At 34.6% G+C, this 14,899-nt stretch overlaps 1 protein-coding gene across 4 annotated transcripts; it reads right to left on the reverse strand.

Annotated features, from left to right (window-relative positions):
* Positions 1 to 8,906: 8,906 nt before the first annotated feature.
* LOC142182712 (zinc finger BED domain-containing protein RICESLEEPER 2-like) lies at positions 8,907 to 12,887 on the reverse strand. 4 transcript variants are annotated; one of them, XM_075257288.1, is made up of 5 exons: positions 12,660 to 12,887; positions 11,724 to 11,852; positions 9,748 to 9,980; positions 9,598 to 9,655; positions 8,907 to 9,272 (listed from the first exon to the last, which is right to left on the reverse strand). In XM_075257288.1, exons 2-4 carry the CDS (start codon positions 11,840 to 11,842, stop codon positions 9,612 to 9,614), a joined length of 396 nt encoding a protein of 131 aa, XP_075113389.1. In that variant the 5' UTR covers positions 11,843 to 11,852; positions 12,660 to 12,887; the 3' UTR covers positions 8,907 to 9,272; positions 9,598 to 9,611. The 4 variants fall into 4 exon arrangements, 3 of the variants coding, with proteins under 3 accessions (XP_075113389.1, XP_075113388.1, XP_075113387.1); XR_012711685.1 differs by having other exon boundaries at positions 9,748 to 9,984; positions 11,724 to 12,882; XM_075257287.1 differs by having other exon boundaries at positions 11,724 to 12,882.
* Positions 12,888 to 14,899: the final 2,012 nt, after the last annotated feature.

The following is a 14,899-nucleotide window of genomic DNA, read 5'->3' on the forward strand; positions in this document are numbered from 1 at the left end:
GCTCCTCATATGAAATGGCACTTTGAAAATAGAAGACCACCTGGTGTTATGTGTCATCCTTTAGATGGAGAAGCTTGGAAGCACTTTGATAGGACACATCCAGATTTTGCTAGTGAACCAAGGAACATTCGGTTAGGTCTGTGTTCGGATGGCTTCAAGCCTTTTTCTGTATCTGCGACACCATATTCATGTTGTACTGTCTTTCTTACACCTTATAATCTACCACCCGAGTTGTGCATGACTAGTCCATATATATTCTTAAATTATATTATCCCTGGTCCATGTAATCCGAAAAGTTTGATTGATGTATATTTACAACCTTTGATTGATGAGCTAAAACAATTGTGGTACGATGGTGTTGAAACATATGACATATCAACCAAGCAGAATTTCAATTTGCGTGCTAATTTAATGTGGACAATTAACTATTTTCATGCGTATGGAATGTTTTCTGGGTGGATGACTGTTGGGAAGCTAGCTTGGCCTTACTGCATAGAAAATAGTAAAGCGTTCACTTTGAAACATGGCCGAAAGCAATCATGGTTTGATTGTCATCGTCAATTCTTTCCTCCTAATCATAAGTTTAGAAGGATGAAAAATGCATTCAAAAAGAATAAAATAGAAAATGATTCTCCACCACCGATACTTTCAGGTGAGTAAATTTGGGAGAGGGTTCAGAACTTCAGTAAAGTTACTGAAGCTCCACCTTATAGATTCCTCGGATGCGGTGTTACTCATAATTGGACGAAACAGAGTATATTTTGGGAGTTGCCTTATTGGAAGGATAATATTCTCCGTCACAGCCTTGATGTCATGCATATTGAGAAAAATTATTTTGACAATTTGTTCAACACAATGATGGATGTTAAAAGGTAAGACAAAGGATAACTCCGAAGGCTAGAATGTACTTACAAGAATATTGCAGGCGGCCTGAATTATACTTGCAGACAGAAAACAATGGTAAGATATTCAAGCCCAAAGCAATTTACACATTCACTTTGGAGGAAAGACGGCAAATTTGTGATAGGGTAACAAAACTGAAGATGCCTGAGAGTTATGCGTTGAATCTTGGAAAAAAAGTTGATATGGAGGTAGGGAAGTTGAGCCATTTGAAAAATCATGTCTGTCATATTTTCATGAGACCTTAGTGCCTATTGCATTTTGTGGTTTGCTTGACAGAATCTGGAAACTCATCACAGAGATTAGTTTGTTTTTCAAAGACTTGTGTTCTTCCACATTAAGGGAACAAAACCTACTTCGGATGGATCAGAACATTCGCGTAACTTCTACTAAGATGGAAAAGATATTTCCATGTGGTTTTTTTGATGTGATGGAACACCTTCCAATCCACCTTGTACACGAGGCACGATTTGGAGGGCATGTTCAATGCAGATGGATGTATCCCTTTGAGAGGTAATATTATAAGTTTGATGTAATTTTCTGTTTTATTTGAATGTTCTTGGCTAACCTAAAATTATGTAGGAAAATTGGCAAATGCAAACAATTTGTTAAGTAGAGGAATAGGATTAAAGGATCTATATGCAAAGCTTATCTTGCAAAAGAAACTGCTCATTTTTGTTCTTATTATTTTGAGAGTAATGTGCCATGCTAGGAATAGGACCAATAGGCACACGGTCGAATGTGTGAATGATCCATTATATCTGCCTATGTCCATATTCAATCAACCAGGCCGATGTTCTAAGGATGTTAGAAAGAGAAGTTTGAGTGATATGGAGTACAAGTCAGCTACACTTCATGTATTGCTAAATTGTCCCGAAGTTGTACCATTTCTCAAGTAAGTATTGATTAGTAGTTATCAAAATATAAAATTTACTGTGACTACATCTCAATGCAATTACTAAAAATATTTGACGTGTCACAGTCACTTCGTGGGTCAATTTGGCCATGATGCTGTATATACGAGATTTGATACGTGGTTCAAACAATTTATAAGTTTATCCTTATAATATTCTAACACTATGTAGGTAAACAATGTTTGGAAGTTATGCTAACTTATGAATTTTTTTAACAATATGTAGGTAAATGATCCAAATAATAGTGTAAATCAATTTTTGAAAGATATATCTTGGGGACCTGGGCTTCAGGTCACAACAATGTCTAAATACGTTGTGAATAGTTATAAGTTTCATACAGAGGATTGCTCTAAAAACAAAAATAGCAACAACAGTGGGATGTGGGTTCAAGGTGGTGATGGCAACCAAGTTAGAGATACTGATTATTATGGTGTGCTCAAAGAAATAATACAACTATAATATACAGGTTAGCCATTTAAGAAAATTATTCTCTTTAGATGGAAGTGGTTTGACCCAAATCCAACAAGAGGTACGTACACAATCAATACAACATAATTGAGGTTAATCATACGAGGGAGTATGATCGCTATGATCCTTTCATAATTGCACATAATGTTAGGCAAGTGTATTATGCTCCTTATCCATTGCGGCGGAATAAGTCCGATTGGTGGGTTGTAATAAAAACTAAGCTTGTAGGTAGGGTGAAAGTCGAAAATGTGTTAGATGTTGCATATCAAAACGATATCTCTAGTGTTCATCAAATAGTGGACGAACTTTTAGAAAATGATTTGGAACATCCTGAATAGGAGTGTCAATGGATCGGTTCGGCCGGTTATTTTATAAAAATTTTACCATTCCAATTTTTCGGTTATTCTATTATCTATAACCAAAATTAGAGTTTTCGAAACCATCCTAATCATGTCAGTTTCACTTTGCTATCGCTACGGTTCGGTTAATTTTGAGTATTTTTCTAAATGTCATGTAAAATTCACCAGTAAAAATAGAATGCAATAACATACGTTCTTTTATAGGACTTAACAAACTCTCTAGACATTTTTATTGTTTAAAGGGTGATGAATCAAAAAACATGAAAGATGGCTAGAGTATAGATACACAACTATTCGACAACAACGTAAAAGAAACCAAGTAAAAGCAAAGAACATATAAATCACACAAGTGGAAAAATATTAACCAATCTGGGATACAAGAATAAAGTCTATATTAAATATTCAAAAAGATAAATCTAAATTATATGAAAGGAAACATATTCAATACATTGTAGTTTGCTACTCATAATCGCTAGAATACTTTGTGCCTTGCTAATAAAGATACTTGAAATAACTTAGTTTAAGTATAAGTAGCATAATTAGATTTTAGGAATTAGTATTTTGAGTATAATTACTTATTGGCTTGTAACAGTTTTCATAATTCCAAGGCCCAATAAAAAATTTAATGCTTTATTAGTTTTAAACTTACTATATAAATATATTTTCCACATGTAAAATTTATTCGGTACGGTTCGGTATTTTTTCAGTTTATTTTTATAAAATAAAAAACCTACCCTAATTATCGGCATGATTATAGATTTATATAAAAACCTACGATTTCTTTAAAAGAAACCTAAAAATTGGTTCGGTGCGGTACAGTTCGGTCGGTTTAGTCAATTTTCAAATATCCATTGACACCCCTAATCCTGAACACATATTGGAAGAAGTTGATATAAATGAAGTAACAATTATAGAAAATGAGGAAGAAGAATCAACTGATGAAGCTCAAACTAGTGAGGAAGAAGAATTCTCGGACAGGAACAATACGTCGATGAGCTTTAAAAAGTTGGTTTCTTTAATAACTCTCGTTTTATAGCTAGTTTCTTATATGTTTCAATCTAAATATATATTATATTATGCAGATGACAGGCAAGGGTTGAGGTAACAATGACTCTATTAGTTCTTGGGGTCGACAAAAGGCTAGGAAGTCAAAGAGGAGGGTAGAAGATAATACTCCATCTTTTCCACCCTCTTCAGAGATGCTTATGGCTATGTCTTATCCTCCACCCCAGGGCTATTCTGAGCTGCCACAGCATCACGAGCCCTACACCTTCGTGTAGACACCAGATCTTTCATCACATGGCCATAGGACTATACGTCCGGCATACAGTCTAGCTGCCTCACGACCACGTGGATCGCAGCCATTTGCATCGCATGGATCGCATCAATCCATGTCACATCCATCCATGTCACAGCCACTCGGGTCATAGTCACTTGCGGTCCATCAAGCTATGTCACAGTCACAGGGATCGCAGCCATCTTCATCAGCGACTCCATCTATTTCAGGCCTTCGCCTGCGAGATAGTGGCTCTGACCCCCCTACACCTTCCACACATGCCTCTGATATACATATTTCAGACGGTGATGCTGATGATGACGAGGAGGTGCATTATGATCAATATAGCAGGATCACCATAGTCCCTGAGGGTGATGGGTAAGAGTTATTTGTTATTTTTACGTTTATTGTTTTGTACAGTTTGTACTAAGATATTAATGTGTTTTTTTGTTAAATTACAGGTTCATCTCGAGTAATATTACTACGAGGATAATCACCAAAGCCACCAGAAAGCTTTATGATGGCCCTTATATGACTTGGAGTGAATTCCTATTCTCGCTGAAGGAGCGAATTTTCAATCAATTTAAGGTATAAATATTCTTTTAAGCAGTATAATTATTTATATTTATGATATTTCCATATAATATTTAACTTTTGAAATACAGAGCAAGTGTGTATGGGAACACCGCTATAGCGCGCAAGTGGCTGCAAATTTTCATCACAAAGCTCGCAAGCGGTTGTCGCATAGTTTCTCGAAAGCTAGAAAGTTGAACCAAAAGCCTGAACGGTTGCTTCAGAATTTATGGGATGATTTGCAAAGGCAATGGCTTACCGCAAAGTTCTTAGAGAAGAGCGAAAAAGGAAAGAAAGCTCGCGCATCTGAGAAGGGAGGCTCCTTGCACACTGGAGGTGCGATCAGCCTAGGGACAATAAAAAGAAGATTGGTACGTAATTGCTTAATTTATTTTAATTTTCAAAGTATATCTATTCTATTTATTAACTAAAATTTATGAGTTTTCAGGAAAAGAAGTTGGGGCGTCCAATAAACCAAGATGAGCTATTCAAGGAGACATTTATTGTAAAGAAAAAGAAAGAGACGGATCAAGAAAGGTGGGTCGAGGGCCGAGCCTCGACTATACATGTAATTTTTCACTTTTCATTAAGTATTTTGATTTACTTTTATATAAATTTAGAAATAATAATTCAATGTAATTTTTCTTATAGGGTCGCTTCACAGCTGACGTGGAGGAATTCATACGTAATCAGCCACCTAATGAGTCGGGCGAGCCAATCCAACCTTCGGATGAGGATGCTGAATGAATGTGGATGGAGGCTGCTGGCGGTCCAAAATGGGGGAAGGTATACGGGCTTCCTACTAAGAAATTTCATCGCTATAATTGTGGAATGCAAGGAATAGGGACTTCCTCGCAAGGTGAGCAACTTGATGGGGAGAGCCACTCCGCTATGTGGGAGACTGTGACAAAGCTCACATCCGAGCTAGAAGCGGCCAAGGAAAGAGAAAAGCTTAGAGATGCTCAGTACATTGGCATGCAAGCTCAGTACCAGGGCATGCAAGAGCAGCTCAAATCTCCCCTATCTTCTGGAGGTTTTCCGATTCCCCGGTCTAGTGAGTCATCGCCAGAGGCTCGACTTGAATAAGAGCATTTGTTCCATACTCCTCGTGCTCGTTCCTCCCGTCCTCCCCCTGATCGTTCTTCCCTTCCTCAACAAGTAGACCCTTCTGTATACCGTCTTGTTGATGAAAGTTCACCAGACGGTGATGATAATGATGTTGTACGAAATACTCCTTGACTTTTATATACTTTGAACTAGACCAATAGAACCGCAACTAGGTATAATAAGCGTTAACTTAGTTTTGTTAGTTTAATTTGTTAGTTCTATTGAACTTTAATTTGTTGGTTTTAATATATTTTTTGAATTGTGTTGTTGTGGAGATTTTGGTATTGAAATTATATTTTATGAATTGAATTATATTGTTATTTAGGGATTTTGGTATGCTGGCATGTGGTGTAGCTACCAAAACAGGCATTTTATGCCAAAATTATTACCCAGAAAAGCAACCAAAGTTGGTCGCTTAGCTATTAAAAAAATCTGAAAATTAGTGACCAAGGTTGGTCGCTTATGTCTAAAAAAAATTTAAAAAATTGAAAATTGGCGACCAAGGTTGGTCGCTAATGAACCCAGATTTTATTAAAAAAAAAAATATCCTGAAAATTAGCGACCAAGGTTGGTCGCTTATATATATATAAAAAAATAAAAAAAAATAAGCGACCAAAGTTCCCAGGTTGTTAAATATATATTTTTTAAAATAATATATATTTTAATTTACAGACCAACGTTGGTCGCTAATTTTTGATATATAATAATTTAGAAAATATCGTAATTTAAATGTACAGACCAACGTTGGTCGCTAAATTTATATTATTAAAATATTGTACCGACCAAAGTTGGTCGGTATTTAATTTACAGTGAACATTTGGTCATTTTAGCTAAGCGACCAACTTTGATCGCTAAGGTAAAGAGACCACCAATATAACTACCAAACCTGTTTAGACGCGCTTTGGTCGGTATATTGAGATAAGCGACCAACGTAGGTCGCTATATGTGGTCGCTTTTTACCGAATCTCTAGTAGTGTTAAACAGTCTCGTTGTTAATATGAAGCTTAGAAAAAACATGAATAAAAAATAAAGAAAAATAGTGAAAATGATTGGCTAGAAAGAATGATTATGTCGATCAAGTTAATATAAGGAGTTTAATGGATGTCAATGAAAATTTGCTTATGGATATTAATGTGATAAAGGAGACTGTGGAGGATAAAATAAATGAAATTATTATTTTCGTTAATGATATGAAAGTAAAAAAAAAAAAAAAAAAAAAAAAACATGGTGAGGAAAATCAATCCTAAATGGCTTCCCCCTTCACAACAAAGATAATGGTGTAGAATTATCATGCCATTTTGTAGGAAACAATGCAGCTCTACTTTCCGAGTTTGTGTTCTTATGTGAAACACAAAATAGAGTTGAAAGGATTAAGAGACTACTTAATAAATGGGAATGCGTAGCTTTTAAGTTGTTGATCCTATTGGACTTTCAGTTGAATTGTGCTTGCTCTGGTCAGATGATATCCTGGTTCATTATTTTTCTTCATTTAATTACTTTATTGAAGCTTTAATTTATGATCAATATAATAATTCTAAATTTTGGTGTATTTTTCTTTATTTAAGTACTGGAAGAGCTACGGAAAAGACAGTCTAATGAACTTGCAACTATTTCGATAAAATGAGGTTCCTCTTGGATCATTACTGGTAATTTTAATGATATCATTGATGATTCGAAAAAAATGAATAGGATTAGAGAACCTTGGTCTTTTAATGCTTTTAATTTAGAAATTATCGATTTAGGATATAAAGAAAAATAAGTATTGAACTTGGTGGTGTTGTAGGAAAATTGGGGTGTTATTTAATAATGATTGGGTAAGGCTTTAGGATCTCCTATTTGGAGAGTTAAATTTGATACTGCTAATATTATTCATGCTGAAACTGAATCCTCGGATCGTGTTGCTCTTATTATTTCTACTGAAGTTAGCGTATAAGAGAAAAAAGGTTTTACTCTGATAAAAGATGATATTATGACAAAGAAGAAATAGCTGGTAGTATTCAAAGAGCTTGGCATCATGACGTTAATGACTTTTAGAAATTCAGGTTTTACTTTCAATAAAAAATTGTAAACATTCTTTGGTGGCTTGGTTAAGAGCGGGTAATGGAAATTCTAGGAAATAAATTTAGATACGAAAACAAATAGGATTGAGGAGGTTAGGAGAAGTTCTAATGGTCTCGATCTTAATAGATTGCTCCGAAAAAATTGAAGAGAGATTTTCTGAAAATAGAAATCTCGAGCTTTATGGTTGAAAGAGAGTGATAAATATATTTTTTTTCCGTATAACTACAATTCAGAGAAGAAGGAGAAATTTAATTAAGGATTTTTAAGCAAATGATGGCAGATGGGTATCCAGTCAGTTGAGCATCGTAAGGATGATTGAAATTTTTATTTTAATCTACTAGACCGTCGGATTTTTGTAATATTATATGTGTTAATTTCTATAAATGACTCTATGAATAGGAGACTAACAAGAAATGTTTCGAATGCCGAAATTAAAAAGGCTATTTTTGCGATACCTCCCTTAACAACGGCTCATGAAAAGATAGAACGACTCTTTTATTTTTTTTTAAATATTGGCAATGACGTTTATGCGGCGGTTAGTTTCTTTTATTTAGGATACCTAGGGTGTGTTTGGTATGAATGTTTTTCAATTTTCTCATGTTTGGTTGGCTTAAATGTTTTGAAAAATATTTTTCTTATGAACTCATTTTCCTCCAATTGAAGGAAAATGTGTTCCTTATCAAGAGGAGGGAAAATATTTTCCAAAACTCCTTCTCAGCATTCCCCACCCTTACCAACCCACTCCACCCCTTCTCCAAAAAAAAAAATTCAAATTTTAATTTTTCCGTTGCCACCCACCCTACTCCCCCTCCCCCTTCCCCCCAAAAAAAAATTTATTTTTTTTACCTCAACTTTTTTTACAATTTCAAATTTCTGTTTTTTCGTTTTTCTGCACCACCCACCACCCACCCCTAGGGCTGCTTATCGGGCGGATTGGGCGACTTTTTACTCTTAACGGTTATCGGCTTTTAAATGTATTAATCCGTTAGTTACCCGATAAGATATCGGGCGGATATGTATCGATTTAGCTCTTATCGGGCGGTTTATCGGCCTAACATACATATTCACTAAATATCTCTCATTCTCCTCGTCTTAGAAATAATGAATTGCCATAAAAAAAACATTTCAGAGGCAATATGATGCATTCAATTTGATTAGCCAGAGTTAGTCAAGTTCAGCTTAGCCAAGTTTTGCTATAAGCCCCACTAGTTACTGCATATCAAAGCAGTAAGTAAGTATTAATAGTTGATCCTGTTAAATAGCTGCATTAATGAATAAACAAGTCCACAACAATACAAAGTATTAATAGTAAACAGTGTTGGATAAAACTGAGAAAACACTACAGAGACAAACTTCGTAACCAATCCAATAGTTCAACATTCAAGACCACTTACAGAAACAAAACTTTGCGCCCAACCATTTAATAAAAACCACTTTCATTCTGTGCCGAAAAAGTACTTAATACTACTACAAAATACCCGAGCAAAACGCTTTATTTTGAGGGGTACTGCAGAATGCTAAACATTAATGCAACTCCCAAAACTCAAGTGCCCGTTGTTGCTGTTCTCTCATAGTTGAAGTAAGCTTCTCGTCTTACAACTCCAAAAGGTCCTCCTACATCACAAAAACCATTAAGATGCAAGAGTGTGTCAGGCACAAACAACAAGTGTTCATTTATAACCTCTGGAATTGACATTCTAGAAATTAGTCTACCAAGTACATGCCCAGCTGACTAATAGAAAATGCAAATCACAGAAGTGAAGAAGCTTTAATCAGATATTGCATTTCAGTTAGATAACCAAAATGGTTCTTCCGAATTAGACTTTTTGTGCTGTTTGCAACAAATCTTTCTGACCAAAACCAGCACAGCTGACTAATGGAAATGTAAAGCACAGAAATGAGGAGTTTCAGAAAAAGAATTGCTGATGAATAATCTTACCAAATATATTAATACTACACGTCAATTACGGAATGGTCTTTTCCATTGTTGGCTAAATCTGGAAAAAAAAATTAAAATAATGAGTCGTGCGATAAATATAAGCATATCAACAACACTTATATACAACAAATATAGTAACAATATTATTACCTTGTTCAAGCTGCTCGATTTTATCAAGATCTTCCTCAACACTAATGGGTTGTTTTAATTTTTCATTTCGAAGCCAATCTTGAAGACACACTAGAGCTTGCACCAATTTAGGAGTTAATGAACTCCTAAATGGATCAAGAAGACGTCCTCCCGTACTAAACGCACATTCAGATGCCACACTTGAAACCTGAACAACTAATACATCACGAGCCATCTCCGCAAGAATAGGAAATCTAGCTGAGTTCAATTTCCACCAAAGAAGAACATCAAATTCATTAGTGTCATCCTCAGTTTCTTCACCTAAACATCTATCTAACTCTGTTCTAGTATCAACACCTCCACTCCCACTTTTATATTTTTTTATATCTTGCATGAGCAATTCTAAAAGTCCTATATTTTGGGTGCTTGCTTGACTGCCAGAAAGCCCGGAAGTCGAAGTGTCCAATGAAGAACAATCTGAAGATGAATCAAGCACAACACCTTTTGAGTTGGACTTTACATACTCACTAAAAAATGAAGTCACGTACTTCGTCACTTCTGCTTGTATAGTTGCCCCCGGATCTACACCAAACATCTTTACAAGTGCAAAGCCAACTGATTCGATCTTGTAACGTGGATCCAAAATACATGAGATAAAAATTATCTTGTTCATTTTCCTGGATCACCCCAATACTTATCAAACTTTTCTTTCATATTCTTTGTCATTTCACTTAAAACTACATCTTTATTTGCTATCAATTGCTTCAAATAGACAGCAACTGCGCAAATTTCAAGAAAATAAATATTCGATGTAACATAACGTGATCCAGATATCTTCAAAGTAAGAAGATAGAAGATTTCAAGAAACTTTGTAATTCTTTTTACATTCTCCCAATCACTACTCAAAAGTTCACCTGTAGGAATTCCAACATCAATATAAGAATGCTCAAGATAATGTCTCAATCCAATTTCACTAGAAGCATAATGTGAAAATGCACTTTCAAATTCAACAGCCCTGCGAAACATCAAGTAGGTGGAATTCCACCTAGTTGGAACATCCAAGCATAAAGTTTTTTTACAATTGAGTTGTTCATCATCAAAACATTCTTGAAACCTCTTCAACCTCGCAGGAGACTGCCTAACATATCTCACTGCATGCCTAACACGTTCAATAGACACTGAAGATTCTTTTAAACCATCCTGGACCACAAGATTCATGATGTGAGCCATACATCTCACGTGAAGGTGAGTACCATTCATCAAATTGGTTCCTATTTTTGTTAATTGCTTAGATAATTCTTTTACTGTCACATCATTTGAGCTTGCATTATCAATTGTGACAGTGAAGATCTTATTTCTCCCCCACTCACGTAAGCACCTACCAATACTGTTTGTCATATCTTCGCCTTTATGACTAACAATAGGACAAAAATTAATTATTCTCTTATGCATATTCCATTCACTATCAATCCAATGGGCAGTGATACACATGTAATTGATTCTTTGTATAGAAGTCCAGGTATCAGTGGTAATACATACTCTTTGTTTTGTTTCTATAAAAAAAAAACCTCTTCAACTTTTGCTTTTCTTCATTAAAAAGATCAAAACAATCCCTAGTTACAGTACTACGGGAAGGGATCCGAAAATAAGGTTGCACCACTTTCATAAAGTCTCTAAAACCTTCTTTCTCAACAAAGCTAAAAGGAAGCTCATCAACTATTACCATACGACATAATGCCTTCCTACATTCTTCTTGTTCAAATTTCCAAGTAACAACAGCTACGTCACCCTGACTACCCCGGAGCAGATTGAAAGCCTAAATTTGATTTTTTTTATCAACAAAATCAGGGCGTTTAGGATACTTAAGCATATGAGAAAGAAGTGTCGACGTACCGTCTTTGGTCTTAAATACATACTCAATAAAGCAATAGTCACATTTTGCTTTTGTACTCCCTTCAAAAGTAATAATTTATGTAAAATGATCCCACACAACAGACCTTTTTCTCCTTTTTTTGGTTATATTTGTCTCCGTTGTTTGAGCTTGACTTGTTGCATTTGAATTAGAAGCCCCACTTTCACCCATCATCACCTTATCACTTTGTATATTTTCAACCATGTATGAGTCACTGCAACAAGAAAAGAAAAGGAACGAGAAGGAAAGTATGTCGCACAGAATGTAACTGAGAGTTAGTATGAGTTATGACTTTCTTCTCCAATCAAACTCACAGGATCAAATATATCCGTGCAAACCAGGAAAAAAAGTTTTTCTAATGAAAATTTGATGTATAATCCATACCAATGGCGCATCAAATTTGATTGCAGAGGAAAAGAATCAAAGGAATTCCATGACGAAATCACAAGTAAATTGGACATCAATCAGTAACCAAAGACAAACACACAAAACAATCATATTATATACTTGTAGAAGAGAAGGAAATAAGCCAGGTAACTCCTAGGGGATCCTCCTAGAAGGAAATAAATTGCAACCGCTTGAAATTTAAAAATGCCTATTGCTTTTTGAGCCGAGGGTCTCCTGGAAACAGCCTCTCTACCCTTCGGGGTAGGGGTAAGGTCTGCGTACATATTACCCTCCCCAGACCCCACTTGTAGGATTATACTGGGTCGTCGTTGTTGTTGTTGCTTGAAATTTAAAGATGAAACTTAAATTAACTATAGAGCAGTAGTTTCTTCACTATTACAACAATCAATTTGATTCCCGAGATTAGGAAATTAGCTTTACCATCTCCAGCATGTTGCCGAACAGGAGGATTACAACCAAAAATAAATTAAAAATAGAACCAAAATTTCTAGATCCCGAGATTAAAAATGCTTAGAAGTAGAACCTCAATGCTTAGCGGCTATACTCCTATATGAACTGAGAAGATATACTTTTCTAAAATGCCTAATGATTCAGTGGGAGACGGAAATTCTACCTTCTTTGTTTGCTTATTACAGGAATATTGAGTTCCTAAATAGGTGGAGACGAGACGGAGAGACGAGACGACGAGAGGGAGACCGGTGGCTGGTGGAAGTCGACGACGACGAGGGCTGTTGGCCGGTGGGCGGTGGCTGCTAGTTTAGGCGTTAGGGTTTCTCTGGAATTAGGATTTTAGGAACAGATGGTTTTGTTACTTTGTTTAGAGACAGAACAGAACAGATGACCTTTTTGTTTTTGTTAATCATTTTTAAGGGTTTTAGTTTTTTTATATTTAATATATATAAATAAAAATAAATTATATATATATATATATATATATATATATATATATATTCTTAACGGGTTAACGGATTATCCGTTAAGAAAATTGAATAATCCGCCCCCAAACCGATAAGCCGTTAATAAAAAAAATTCAATCTGTTCCCCGTCCGTTAAACCGTTAACCCGATACCAATAAGCCATTAAGCTTCGATTTCGGTTCGGTTTTCGATTTCGGTTCGGTTTTGAACACCCCTACCTCCTCGGGGACCTGGACCTTCTTTACGGACGACGTCTCGAACCCAAAAGGATCCGGACTTGGCATCGTATTGAAGCCACCAACATACAATGTAGTTAGATTTTTCGGTTTAAAATTTTTTATTTATCGGTTTAAAGGCTCAAAATTTTACAAGTTCCAAAATTATGAGTTCGGATGTTTATGTGTTTGGAAGTTTACGAGTTTAGAAATTATAAAATTTACGGGTTCGAAATTCTGCGGTTTTGAAAGTTTAGCAGTTCGAAAGTTTATGAAATTTGTGGGGCCGGAAGGTTGTTGGTTTGAAAGTTTATGGCTTCATGTTTATTATATCTAAATTATTTATGAATACTCTTGAGAAATTATTTTCCTTAATTTGCGTACCAAACACGAGAAAATGAATAAGATTACTATTTATTTTCCAAGAAAATAAAACACACCCCTAATTTCAAAATGGAACCAATTTTTTAGCACTTTGATTCCTAAAGTTATGAGTCTTATGTATGTGGCTCAATTTAGACCAATTAGTTTGTGTTCCACTGCGTATAAAATAATTGTATAAGTGTTAGTAGCTTGGATGAACAATTTCGCCTATGGTCATTTTACCAAATCACGCGGCTTTGGTGTGAAATAGGCTAATAACTAATAATATAGTGTTTGTTCATGAATTTATGCATTTGCTTAAAAACAAAAGAAGACGAACAAAGAAATTTATGGCTATGAAACTTGATATTCCAAAGCCTATGATTGAGTGACAGGAAGTGCTCTTAAGAACGAAATAGAATATAGAGAAACATTAGAATCGCAACTAAGTTTCTTTGAACTAGATATTTTAAATACAGAAGATTTTATTCTTGAAATGGAAAAATCAATATTAAAATACAACAAGAAAAGGATTATATCCAAACCACCAGGAATAAGATAAAACATATTTTGTTGGGGTAACATATATGTTGAGACAACATCCTTTAGCTAAAGGAATAGCTTGTAACTATTGGATTTTAAGTAGAAATATACAAAGAAAAGAAGAATTAAAGAACATACTACGAAAGACTAAGGCTTTATTAATATCAACTTTAGAATTAGCTAAACAAATAAAAGAATCAAATTTAAAAATAAATAGTGAACCAAGTTATATAGTAAAACGTAGTATTAGCTCAGAAACCATATCAGCTTTAGAGTAGGAAATACAATATATAGAAGGAGAAATATATTCAGAAAATCAAAGAATAAAATTATTTAAGAACCGAAAAATTTGGATACCATTAGGTTAAAAAATAGATAAACTAAAGAACCTATAATATTTAGATTTAAAAATATATCCAGAAAAGAAGTATAGAATATTAAAAGATAATACGGTAATTAAGTATAATTTTAGTAGTGGAGAACATATATTACATACCAAAGATAAACAATCCAATACTTTAGTAGATTTAATAATCAATTTTGGAGAAAAAACCCAGGAAAATAATAAAAACATAATAAAAACACTAGAACTAGTAAAAGCATTACAAACAAAACAAAGAAAGACTTTAGAAAAATTAGAACAAAATTTGGATTTCCTAAAACCACAAGAACTAGAAATAGACAGAAAAATACAATTTCTGAACAATAAGTTTAATCTAGAAAAAATACCTAAGAAAGACGAAATCGAAAAATTAATTAAAACTATTACAGAAAAGCCTAAAGAATTAGAAATACAAACAACCAGATTAGTAGAA

Source organism: Nicotiana tabacum, chromosome 7 (genome assembly GCF_000715075.1).
Source record: "Nicotiana tabacum cultivar K326 chromosome 7, ASM71507v2, whole genome shotgun sequence".
In the NCBI taxonomy this organism is placed as follows: Eukaryota; Viridiplantae; Streptophyta; class Magnoliopsida; order Solanales; family Solanaceae; genus Nicotiana; species Nicotiana tabacum.